This window comes from Myotis yumanensis, unplaced genomic scaffold (assembly GCF_028538775.1).
Source record: "Myotis yumanensis isolate MYYU_CA2020_CCGP unplaced genomic scaffold, mMyoYum1.0.hap1 SCAF_2, whole genome shotgun sequence".
Lineage (NCBI taxonomy): Eukaryota > Metazoa > Chordata > Mammalia > Chiroptera > Vespertilionidae > Myotis > Myotis yumanensis.
In genome coordinates, this window is record NW_027223753.1 from 28,937,030 (window position 1) to 28,950,359 (window position 13,330).

At 50.6% G+C, this 13,330-nt stretch overlaps 1 protein-coding gene across 2 annotated transcripts in view; it reads right to left on the reverse strand.

Annotated features, from left to right (window-relative positions):
* KDM4A (lysine demethylase 4A) overlaps nucleotides 1–13,330 on the reverse strand; it is a 45,753-nt gene that overhangs the window by 11,087 nt on the left and 21,336 nt on the right. For both annotated transcript variants that reach the window (XM_070404944.1, XM_070404945.1), the window contains exons 12-13: nucleotides 5,301–5,421; nucleotides 848–1,029 (exon numbers count right to left, since the gene is read on the reverse strand). In XM_070404944.1, the coding sequence (XP_070261045.1) occupies nucleotides 848–1,029; nucleotides 5,301–5,421 (303 nt within the window). The remainder of the gene's footprint in view (nucleotides 1–847; nucleotides 1,030–5,300; nucleotides 5,422–13,330) is intronic.

A 13,330-nucleotide genomic window follows, 5' to 3' on the forward strand; every position in this document is an offset into this window, starting at 1 on the left:
ATCTGCTGACAGTACAGCCAGGCCTTTCACTTCACCTCACAGGCAAGGGCACACGTAGACCTTTTTGTTTTGCTTTTCGTCAATGGAAAGAAGCAGTGAGTTCAACCCAAAATGTGTTGGTCTGAAGTTCCATTCTTTGGCAAGCATGAACGTGGCGCCCTGCCAGGCTCAGTGGCAGCCATGCCACTTTAACCACCATCGGAAGACTGGTTATTTACATGGCACCCTGGGCAGGTCACAGCTGAGACGGAGCTGGTCACCTGGGACATGCTGCTGTGGATGCCTTCCTGGCCTCCGAGAGCTGGATCCAGAGAGACCCATAACGGTGAAGCCATCAAATGCCCAGGAGCGGGAGGGGCACAGCCGAGCTCAGCCTCAGCACCTCCCCACCCTCCCTCCCCCATAAGCCCTCTGCTCCTACCCTCCCAAGCTCCGTTTCACTGTGGAAATGGGACAGGAAAGGAGAGGATCTGGCTTTTCATCTGAAATCCAGACTAAAGAAACACTTCATCCTCCAGGCTGTCTGGTCAGGACTACAAACCACCTGGAAGGAATAATCACTGACTAGAATGATGACGAAAGAGCAGATTCCTCTGCAAACAGTGTGCGTACCCAGGGGCACCCCCACGCCTAGGCCCCATCATCAGCTCTTCTCCAAAGCACTCTCCCATGAAGACTCGCATGGTCGGGTTATCTGCCCACGAACGATGACCGGCACGTGGAGGGGCGGAGAACACCAGCAAAGCTGCCTTCCCAAGGCGGCAGTGACAAGCTGTGTGCCCACAATTAAACCTCCTTCCCTCTGACTGCTGGTCCTCGGCAAACAGAGGGGATGGAGTGGGCTCACCTGATGGTAAGTCTGAAAGATCATACAGACAGAGCAGTGAGGGGCCTGCTGGGCCATGGTCTCATTGAATTCCTTTTCGGCCTCGAAGTTCGGGGGTCGGTTCTGCCATAGTTGGCTCAGGGGCTTGGCCCAGGCCTCTGTCTCCTCAGCCTCCTCCTCAGGGGTCAGCTGCTCAGATGTCTCTAGAGAAGGAAGCAGAGCAGGAGTTAGCACATCCACGGCTCTGCTGGGGAGCACATGAGCTCAGCCAGGACTCTTGGTCCCAGGTGTGAACTAAACCCAAGACCCTACGGTGATAAAGGCAAAGGGCAGAAGTGACTTTCAATAAACTGTCAATACTTGGGTGACGGTGCGGGGAGTCCTACCTACAGCAGCCCTTTCTCTGGCCAGAACCTTCAGGGTCTCTGCTCTCCCGCTTGGCGCAGAAGTCCGCCCGCTCTCCCCGCCCCTGACGGCTGCCCGCACTCACCCCTCTGCCCAAGGGCAGCGGAGTGAAACCCTGCCTAGAAACCGTGCTACTTGCTGCCTCCAATGTCAGCATGTTGAGTCCTTACCTTTCAAGTTTTCTCTCTATTTGCACTGAAGGGAAACAAGGATAAAAAACAACAGGGAAGGGAGAGGGAGAGAGAAAAAAACACAGACAAACAAAAACAGGGAAATGCCAAGGCTTATGAGTGTTTAGATCACTGCCTCTGGTCAGAACTTTCCAGCTCCCTCTGGAAAGGTCAGTGGGCTCTCTGCCTTTTCTGGACTGGGCTCACCAACCCTGCTGGCTCTGCCTCTGGGGAAGGCAGAATGTGTCCAAGATGAAGCCTTGTCCCAGCTGCAGGATCTAACACCTGAGTCTAGACCAGGGGCTGGCAATGAACCAAATCCAGCCCACTCAGGGAGCTAATTGTTTGTGCTCACAAATGGTGGCGTTGTATTAAAATAAGGCTTATTTCTTTTCTAATTAAAAAACCACCTTTGTGTCTGTAAAAGAAAAAAAAGAATTGTTTTTGCATTTTCTTTTCTTTTTTTTTTAAATACATTTTATTGATTTTTTACAGAGAGGAAGGGAGAGGGATAGGGAGTTAGAAACATCGATGAGAGAGAAACATCGATCAGCTGCCTCCTGCACACCTCCTACTGGGGATGTGCCCGCAACCCAGGTACATGCCCTTGACCGGAATCGAACCTGGGACCTTTCAGTCCACAGGCCGAGGCTCTATAAACTGAGCCAAACCGGTTAGGGCTGTTTTTGCATTTTCAAAGGGTTGGGTGAAAACCAGAATATGTGACGGAGATATGAGACCCACAAAGCCTGAAATACTTACTATCTGGTCTCTCACAACCCCTCATCTAGATAACAAGGCATATCTCTTCATTACTCTAGACAGTAGAGCATATACTTCATCGGGCTTCAGTACTGCCTACAAAGGAAATCCCCTCTGGGCACATCTTCCCAAAAGAAAGGGACACACGCTGAATGAACACAAAAAACTGCTCACAAAACAAGTTGCACACTTTCCAGTTCCCCCAAATCATCGAAAGAAGATGGCATAGCACACTAGCTGCTCCCAGTAGAAATAAAGTCAAGAAGGTAAGGAGCCCTAGCCGATTTGGCTCAGTGGATAGAGCGTCGGCTTGTGGACTGAAGGGTCCCGGGTTCAATTCCTATCAAGGGCACATGCCCAGGTTGTGGGTCGATTCCCAGTGTGGGGTGTGCAGGAGGCAGCTGATCAATGATTCTCTCTCATCACTGTTTCCTTCTCTCTCTCTCTCTCTCTCTCTCTCTCTCTCTCCCCCTTCCTCTCTGAAATCAATAAAAACATATTTAAAAAACAAAGAAAAGAAGGTAAGGGAAGCCCCATAACGCTAACATGATGTATGAGGGCAATCATGGCCAGAAGCAGCAGCCAATCCCCAATGAACTGATGCTAGGTGTTTCTCCTTGTGCTCCCCCAAGTGAGAAGTGAGGGAAGTCTGAGAAATTATAATCGGGATGCCCCTCTTTGGTAAGTGTTCAAAAAAAGGCCCCCGTATGGAGGCCCTGACAGGAGCCTGGCTGTGCCAGCCCCACATGAGGGCCTCATGGGATCACCACACCTCCCCTTGTGTGGGCACAGCAATCCCCAGCTACAGCCCCTCCGAGGGCCTTCTCGGTTCTTCCCACACAGAAGTGCTTTCCAAGAGGCCCTGGAGACCGTGCAGAGCAGCCCAGGAACGCTCTGGTAGACGGTGCACCGGGTGCCCATCCACATGTTCCCTCTGGCAGCTCCAGCTGAGGCCTCGGTGCAGATAAACCGCTATCTAGTCCACCTTTATAGCCATGTTTAATTTACGGGGATCTGGCAGCTGCCATGAGTGTGACCTCAGGGAAGGAGCAAATCGGAGCAACGTGAAGCCAATGCAGACGATTAAAATCACCCCCAGGAGCCCCATCCTCAGGCCCCACCAGGAACCATGGTGTCAATCCAAAGCACAGATATTTTCTGCATCCTGGCCAAACTAAGAGTGACCAAGATAGGACCGAAGAAGCAGAACAGCCTCACAATCACAAGAGAAAAGCTAACGCACCGACATCTGTTCTGTTTACAAAACCATGAAGTGGCCAAAAATCATCCCGTTTGTGAATATTAAATGATGTAGAGAAATGTTCACTGTGTTATGTGAAAACTGCAGGATTCAAAGGTTTACAGTTTACATATATAAACTTCATTGAGCTGTACAGCTAAGACGTGTGCATTTCACTGAAGGTTATGCCTCCCATGAAAAAAATTTCAGTGGGGAGGGGCACACTAGGCTAAAAGAGACTAAAGAAACACAACTTCCAAACGTGTGACCCTAGTTTGGATTGTACTGGTTTAAAGGGGGAAAGCTACAAAACGCATTTTGGGGATAGGCAGGGAAAAATGAAGATGGCCCGAGGACTGGCGGCTATTATGGAATTAGTGCCTATTTTCCTAGGTGTGATCACAGTAGTGTTTATATAGGAGGCCATCCTTCTTAGCAGAAGCTGTCAGTGTATTTTAAGTGAAGTGGCTTTATGACTACAACTTACTTTCCAGCAACATGGCAAATACGTACGCAGTACGCATATAAACAATGCAGGTGGGACAAGCCATTACGGCACAACAGTAACAGCTATTGCATACAGGAGGCGGCACGGGTTTTTATTCTTTCAACTTTTCTACATTTGAAATGTTTATCATAAAAAGTTGGGGGGCTGTATATTATGATCTCAATTACATTACTATGAAGATATACATGGACATAATATCTGACCAGAAAAGTCAGTAAGATTAACGCTTTAAAATGTTCAGTATCAAGTAAAATGACCTTTACAGGGTCATTTTGTTGTCCTCCTTATAACTTTTCTGTTCCTCTACAACCTATACTGCTTTAGAACACCGGGGGGGAAATTATGAAGCGAGGCTGTTGCCACCAGAGAACCTGAAGCCCCCAGGGGGCGAGAGGAAGGCCAGAGGATTTCCTAAGACTCTGGCTCAAGGTCCGGCCTATTTCTGACTACAGAGTCTCAGGACACTTTCCCCACCCAGCTTATCAGGACCCTTCTACCAAGGAAAGCAGTGGAGATGGGACTGACATTAGATCAAAAAGGACGGTGGGACCTGTACAGAAAGCTGGTAAGGCCCTGGACCTTCCCACCCAGCCTGTGGCATGAGGAAGGACAGGACAGGACAGAGTAGGAAAGGGTCTGGCAGCCGTCAGGAGTGACAGGGGGCCTGGTCACAGTCAGAGGCTCATCAGCGCTAATCCTACTGGACCTCTGGGCTCCAGGTAGCACAGGGGACAACCACTACCTGAGCTCCAACGACACACTTCCGGGTTCCCCACATCCCCACCTACTCCCATCTCCTTCACAGGCTCCGCTTCCTCCTCTGTCCTCCCAACCCCAGCCTCTGCTCACTGCCCTCTGTACCTCTCCCTGAGGGGCCAGCTCCGCACAACCCCAAGTCTACATCCTCCAGACACTGATTGGAGGTGTCCAAACCCAACCCCAGCTAGAAACCAGGGAAGCACTCAACTCCTGCCTCTCCCCTCCTACCACCTTCACAGCTCCACACCCAATCGCCAAATCCAGCTGACTTTATCCCCACATCTTCAGTACATCCCCTTCCCCATGCCTACTTCCTCCGTCCCCTTCAGACCCTCAGACCTCACAGAGACCACGACAGGAGCCCATCTGCTCCTCTCAAAGCCATTCTCAAGATGCAAACACTCGGAGCAATCTTTCTCCTGTAAATTTGACCATGTCACTCTTCTGCTTAAATGCTTCAAACAAATTAGATATCAAATGAAACCCTGCCCTCTTTATGGACTATCTGGAGGAAGAGCTAAGCCAAAGGCCCACCCTCGGCCCTCAGCTTGGCCTCCGGATGAGTTGTGAGACCAAGTGCTAATGCGGTGAGCTGCTTTCCTCCTGGTGAAGAGAGAAGACAACACTTACCATCATCACTGCCGCAATCCTGCAACACAAGCGGATGGTGGCGGGGGAGCTTGCTCAAGGGCTGACGCCGGCCCTTGGACTTCTTATTCTCCTCCAGGGAAAACATGTACTCATTCGCAACCTGGGCAAACCACAGAAGACATCAAATTGGTCTTGTCTCCACTTGGGGACACAGCAGAAGTCAGTCTTACAATGAAAGCCAAGGGAAAGAGCAGGCACAGAGAAACACACAAATAGAAAACCAAACAGAAAACACCTGTTTTAGAAAAACAAAATGACAGTGCCTTGATGCAAACTAGTCTAAACCAGGATCATGTGAACACTTTGAAGCAACATTTGTACCTCGTAAGTGTGGGTCCTGGCAGCCCGAAACCAATGTACCAAAAATATACCTACTCCAGCTCTAAAGGAGAGTATGCCCCCCCCCCCCCGCTCCCAAGCTCACTGTCATGAGCCCCAGAGAAAGCCAGGTACCCCTCTCCTTGGGCCAAAGGCCAGCAGGCACCTGTTACAAAGTGCCAGGCAGCTGACCACCTAGGATTGAAAGGCTAGAGGACATTTAAAAGGGTGAGGAGCAGCTGACCCAGTAAAGGTAAAAGAGGCCTGTCAAGAAGCACACTGTCGAGACCTCAGCTCTAGCTAACGCCACTCATTCCTCTTTCTCCAGGGGAGAACATCAGCCAGGACAGAGAGCACATCTTAAATTCTGGCCTAGCTGCAAAGGGGAAGGTGGATTTAACGCTGCATTTACATAAAGTCAGAGCGAATGTGATGAGGTTTAAGACGTATAGGATTGAGTCAGTAATACCACATAGAGTTTCTTTCTCATCCACATGTTTATAAAACTTGGTTATGCTGACATTAGGAGACACGGGGTTAAGCAAAACCTATTAAGCAAGGGAATAAAATGAGGCCTGGAAGAGGGCCACCTCGCAACTGTGAGGAACACCCGAGTGCGGCGGAGGCGACCGCACTGCAGGGCCACCGCGGAGTGCCTGGGCCTGCAGACGCCCCTGTGACTGCACAGAACCCCAGGACTTAAGAACCGCACTTGGAATGTCAGGAAAAACTCTGAGCAGGCCACCTCCAAACAGAACAGAGCCTGCTCTCCCAGACATACATGGAACCAACAAGTTTTAGACAAATATTTACAAAGAAAGGCCTGGCCGAGAAAGGAGCAAGGTGTGGGGAAATGATCTAATACACTGGTTCTCAACCTTCCTAATGCCGAGACCCTTTAATACAGTTCCTCATGTTGTGGTGACTCCCAATTTCATTGTTACAAATTGAACATAATTAAAGCATAGTGATTAATCACAAAAACAATGTGTAATTACATATGTGTTTTCCGATGGTCTTAGTCAACCCCTGTGAAAGGGTCATTCGACCCCCCAAAGGGGTCGCACGCAACCCACAGGTTGAGAACCGCTGGTCTAATAGAAAGTGACCCCTGCATGCAGGAGTGATGCCAACTCGGTGTGCAGGCATGTGCTGGAAGAGTGAGGACGTTAGGGACCGCTTAACTGATGTCCGTGTCTCAGATGATCAGACTTTTAGTCAGATCTGAACCACAGTGATTAGTGCCAGTCTCTCCAAATGTACATCAAAAAGGCCCTCAAGAGCCTCCATCAGAGTGAGCAGGCAGGGTGCAGGGCGCAGGGCGCAGGGCTGCAGGCCCCGCCTCCATCCCCCCAGAACAACCCGGCTTTTGATTCACATTTTATGAATGATTAAGATTTCACTTAGCCAAAGAGTCCTTTGGCTAAAACAAACAGGAAAACCCATACTCAAATTTGATAGTGCTATCATAAAAATAAAAAATTTAGGAACACGCACCCCAACATATGTATATATTCACTAATGAATTATATACACTAAGGTACTTATACACATTTTAAAACAAAAATAGACTGTAAAAGGATTTTTTAAATTCCATTCTCTTATTCCTGCACCCCAGCAATCTTCCTGCATTCCCCACTTTGAAAACCACCTAGAAAACAGGCCTAAACTGGGAAGTGCAGACTAGAAGTAAAGGAATAAGAAAAAGGAACCAGAGGTGGTGGGGATTCCTAGCCTGAGTCACCAACGGGGAAACTTGAGAGAACTCACGTGGATGGAGAGGGAGTGGCAATAGGCCAAGTTAAACGTGCTGCATGGGGTTCACACAGCCTGTATCTGTGGCCCTTCATTTGGCAAGAGACTTAATAAAAGAATTGAGACGGGTGCAGAAACAAGGTCAGAGTAAGAGCTATGGATCTGGGAATCCTCAGCATCTAATTAGCAACCTTAACAATCCTTTGTCATGTTAACACATTCATAGAGATTATGGGAGTGGAGAAGATTATCACTGGGAGATAAATTGATGGGAGACCAAGCCTTCCAGGCCAGGAAGGAAGAAAAGAAAGATTTGGAAGTAGGTGGGTAAGAGGAACACAAAGCAAGGAGGGTGGGCTGCCAGCAGGGAAAGTCCGCAGGGACAAAGAATACAGAACTACTGAGCAGGAAGTGGCCAATGGCCTGGGAGGGGGAGGTGAGGCCGTTTTTTGAGAGATAAATTCCAGCAGAAAGAGTAAGGAACGAAGGAGTAAATACATCATAGAGGCTATTTTGGAAGATCAAGGGAAGGAATGAGATCATAGCTTGGGAAGGAAATTTCCTCCAATCATATTTTAGGATAAGGGCTATGTGAGTTCGGTCTATAGGCAGAGAGGAAAGAAGTTTGTGAAAGAAGAGGTATCAGGAACGATTCCCCCAAAATGGCCAGTCCTAATCCTCGCGAATGTGTTAACATGACAAAAGATTGTTAAGGTTGCTAATTAGATGACCTGAAAGTAGTGAGATAATCCTGGATTACCCAGGCGGGCCAACACATCAAACCATGCTTAACAATGAAGAGTCAGTGAAGTGATGGAGAAACTTGGCCGGGTGCTGCTGCCTTTGAAGGTGGAAGAGGGTGCAGGCCAGGCAAGGACCCGGCTCTGCCGAGAGCCGGCAGGAAGGGCCGGGCCGCAGCCCTGCGGACACCCTGACTTTGCACAGTGAGGCCCATTTCAGATTTCTGAACTAAACAACTAGATGATAAATTTGTGTTGTTTTACGACTTTAAGTTTTTGATTAACTTGTTAAAGAAACAAGAGGAAACAAATAAGGGGTGGGAGGTGAAGACAGATCCCTTCATAGGTCCAAGGACTGGAGGAAGTGGAGGGGCCGCGATTAAGAGCCCCCGAGTGCAGCTCTGGGAGAGGAGGAGGACGCCTTTATTCACGCGGCTTCGGGGCCTCCCACACACCCAGCGCCTCCGTACCCAGGACGCACACTGGGTGATGTGGCGATGCAGAGACAGGGGAGACGTCATCTCCTACCTCCAGGAGCTTAGGACCCAGCCAGAGGGCGGCCTGGTGCACCAGCCTCAAGTCTGTGCCCTTCCCCCGACCATCAAGCTGCCTCTGAATAAAGCAGTCGGGTCTATTCAAATTCGAAGATCATCTCCGGGTTAAATGCTCTGGCTGCCTCAGGGCATCCACACCCTTCCTCACAGGGTGGCCTCTCCGGGCAAAGTGCTGGGACTTCTCAACTCCCTCAGTAGCGCAGAAACCCCAATTTAACCAACTAGCGGAGTGAGCTCAGGCAAGCAGCAACCCACTGGTAACATGGGGGCCAGGAGTGCCGCCCCACAGGGCTCTGTGTGAGGATGGAGGTGGGGGGGGCATGTAGGGTCTGCCAGGCCCCTGCCCCCTGAGAGCTGGAGCTCAAGCCCCCCTCTCCCCGCCCCACCCCCTCGTCCTCTGTGCCTCCTTCTCACACTGGGCACCCACGGTCAAGGTCAATGTTCCTTACAGGAAGGACCAGTTGTTCTCTCCTTGCTTGGGGAACACTAACGGGAACTTTCACAGCCAACACCCGGCTGTGGCCCAGTGTGCTCGTAAATGAACCCCTAAGGCTTTGGTGCTCCGCAGCCAGTCACCAAGGCGCTTTTACCAGGGCGCCTGCCATAAGACGTGGGACACAGCTGATTACCAAGAGGCCCAAATTATACCTTGGGGGGCGGTTAAAGGAGGGGGTACACAAGGGTGCTCTTAGAAACCCAGCTGTTTCCAAATATAGATACAATGTTATCAGAACTCTCTAGGGACAGGCCCAGTGACTCAGCTCCTGCCCCTAGCTTGACTGTCGGCCCCCATTCCACCCTATCAATTAATGTGAATGGCAGCGTCTCACTAAAACGAAACTCCCATTCCTTCCACGCTTACAGAAGGCTCACGGGCCAAGCCCTCAAGAAGCAAAGCTGAATGTGGCACAGGGCCTGGCTCCTGGAAGCTTCTCTTCCTCACCAACCTATGACAACTGTACTGAGACCAAGACTGTCAGAAAAAAGAAGTCAAGTGTTACAGGGATCCAAAGGAGAAAGAAAGGGAAGTGATGGGAGGCAACGAAAGGTTTCTGAGAGCAGTGGCTTCTGCAAAGGGTTGCTGCCCCCGCCCCGTCCCCGCGTGCCCCCCCCCCCGCCCCCCAGCAGAGGAAGCAGAGGAAGGTATCTGACTGTTCCAGGAGACCCGTGGAGACAACTCCCAGTCCTTCCCACCTCGAGGCCATCTGCAGCCTGGTGATAGCTGCACAGCACGGTGAATGCAGTTAAGGCCACTGAACTGTGCACTAAAATCTGGTTACAATGAAAAGATTTTATGTCATGTACACAGTATTTTATCACAATTAAAAACCAAATTAACCCAGCCTCAGCCACCCCCTCCTGGCTCCACCTGTGCTGGAGGCCCCACTCCCTCCCTCCTGCTCAGACCTGAAGGATCAGGTCCCTCCCCTGGCCTTTATCACCTCCAAACCTCCCCCCGGGGTCCCCCCACCCCCAACCCCCACCCTGCTCCAGCTCCTCCTCCACCAGAGGTGAGCTTGGCCACAGCTCCCACTGTCTTCAATCTTTCTCCTCCCTTGGCTCTGGACACACACTCCTAGGTCTCTCCCAGTTCTTCAAAACCTCTGTTCTTCACATTCCCCTTCTTCTGCCTGGGCCTCTAGCTCCACGCACACTGTGAAAATTGGTCCTCCCGTTTCACACAAGAGCTCTTCCATGCCCATGGACACCCACTCGGTGACTCCCAAACCTAAGGACCCCTCCTTAGCTTCACATCGGTGTGTACACACCTCCACAGCCTGCCTCACAAGCAGGTCACACTCCACATGCCCCAGACTGAAGTCCCCTCCTGAGTCACACCCATGGATCCCTTCACTTTTCTTGTAACCTCCATCTTCCACTGATGCACCCCCTCCATCCAGTAACTCAGGCAGGAATCCCGGTCAAGCCCGGTCTGCCCTCTTCCTCAGCCAGCGCCCAGTCCTGTGTTCTTCCCTTCTGAGCAGCTCCAGGCCACCGCCTACTCCCATCCCTTCCTCACCCCACAGCTCAGGTCCTCACTGTCCTGCTTTCAGGAACGGACTCCAAATTGGTTTCCCTATTGCAAGCCCTTTTTCCTCCTTTCCTGAAGAAGTATTCGATTGTAAAAATAACACGTTAATCACAAAAAATATTCGAGCAATGCATAAATGTAGGAAGTGAAAATAATCCATAATTCCACCTTCAAGAGAACCTCTGCTGTTTCTAATTTTGACTCATTCCCCCCGCTCCAACCCGCCGCCTCAAAAAACCTTTATACTGATTCCAAAATGAACTTCTGAAATATCAGTAAAGAGCTTTAAAACCTCTCCACTGGACAATCTAAAGAATTAGCATGGTCTTGAGTAAGTCAATGGTAGTAAAAAGGGAGGGGAACACTTCACTAGATTAACGTAGACTTAAGAGACATAATAAACAAATGTAAAGTGTAAGACTAGATTAAACCTTGACTCAAACAAACCTACCATAAAATAAATGTTTAAACAATTGGGAAAATTTAATTATGGAGTGGGTATTAGATGATGCTAAAGAACTTTTATAATATTGTTGGGTGTAATAATGGCATAGGGATTAAGAAAATATCCATATTTTGGCCCTAGCTGGTTTAGATCAGTGGATAGAGTGTTAGCCCTCAAACTGAAGAGTCCCGGGTTCAATTCTGATCAAGGGCACGTAGCTCAGTTGCAGGCTCAATCTCCGCCCCGGTCGAGATGCATGCGGGAGGTAACCAATCTATGTGTCTCTCTCACATTGATGTTTCTCTCTCTTTCTCCCTCCCTCCTACTTTCTCTGAAAATCAATGGAAAAATATCCTCGGGTGAGGATTAACAAACAAAAATCCTATATAGTAAAAGGCTAATATGCAAATCAACCAAATGGCAAAATGTCCGGTCGCTATGACCCACACTGACCACCAGGGGGCAGGCATTCAACGCAGGAGCTGCCCCCTGGTGGTCAGCGCACTCCCACAGGGGGAGTGCCGCTCAGCCAGAAGCCAGACTCATGGCTGGCAAGCGCAGAGGCGGTGGCAGGAGCCTCTCCCACCTCCTCGGCAGTGCTAAGGATGTCCAACTGACGGAAGTGGGCCTAAGCTGGCAATCAGACATCCTCCAAGGGCTCCTGGACTGTGAGAGGGTGCAGGCCGGGCTGAGGGACACCCCCCCCCACCAGAGCACGAATTTTGTGCACCAGGTCTCTAGTAAATAAATACATAAACAAATAAATAAAAATAAAATATCCATATTTTTTAGAGATACACACTGAAGTAGGGGGAAATGACATGATATCTCGGATTTTCTTTAAAATACTTCAGCAAATCTACACTAATAAAAGAGAAACATGGTAATTGGCGTACGACCGCTACCCTTCCCATTGGCTAATCAGCGTATCCTTATGCAAATTAACTGTCAGCCAAGATGGCGGCTGGCAGCCATGCACTGAAGTGAGCAGGGAGGCTTGCTTCCTCCAGGGACTGCAGACTCCAACGTTCCCCGCCTCTCAACTGCAACTCTAAGCAACTATTACTATGTTGCAAATAAGAAGCTAAACAAAACTGGCTTTCAGTCAGCCTCGGACCACAACATTGTATCCATGTTTTCAGCAGCGAGGCCTCAGAGCTAAAGCTGGCCCAGAAAAAAAAAAAAAGAAAAAGAAAACAAGGAGCGGTTGGGAGCTTTTAGTCAACTGCCAGCAGGAAAACAGCCCTCAGCCCCTCAGCCAGCCTGGCCAGGCACCCCAGTGGGGACCCCCACCCTGATCCAGGACACCCTTCAGGGCAAACCAGCCAGCCCCTACCCGTGCACCAGGCCTCTATTCTATACAGTAAAAGGGTAATATGCCTCCCGGCACCGGGATCAGCGGAGCAGCGAGGCTCCCGGCACTGGGATCAGCATGACAGGGGGCAGCGCCCCAACCCCCTGATCAGCCCTGCTCTGTGCCTGATAGGGGGGAGCTCCCCAATCCCCCGATTGCCCTGCAGCTCTGTGTGTGACAGGGTGCGGTACCCCAACCCCCCGCCCCCACAGGCCCTGCTCTGTGAGTGACAGGGTGCAGAGCCCCAACCGCCTGATCGGCCCTGCTCTGTGAGTGACAGGAAGCAGCGCCCCAACCCCCTGATTGGCCCTGCTCTGTGAGTGACAGGGGGCAGTGCCCCAACCCCCTGATAGGCCCTGCTCTGTGCGTGACAAGGGGTGGCGCCACAACCTCCCCATCGACCCTGCCTTGAGTGTAACAGGGGGCGGTGCCCCAACCCCCCAATCAGTCTACCCTGAGGGTGGCATGGAAACCTCCCGATCCGCCCTGCTCTGTGCATGATGGGGCGGCGCTCCAACTCCCCAATCGGCCCTGCTCTGAGCCTGACCAGGGGCTGCACTTAGGGATTGGGCCTGCCCTCTGCCACCTGGGAGCAGGCCTAAGCCAGCAGGTCGTTATCTCCCGAGGGGTCCCAGACTGTGAGAGGGCACAGGCCGGGCTGGGGGACACCCCCCCCCCAGTGCACAAATTTTTGTGCACCGGGCCTCTAGTAAAAAAATAATAGATGAAGCAACTGTGACAAGATATTGAGAACTGTCAGACCTAGGTGATGAGAATTTGTGGGTTCACTATATTATTCTGTACACAACTT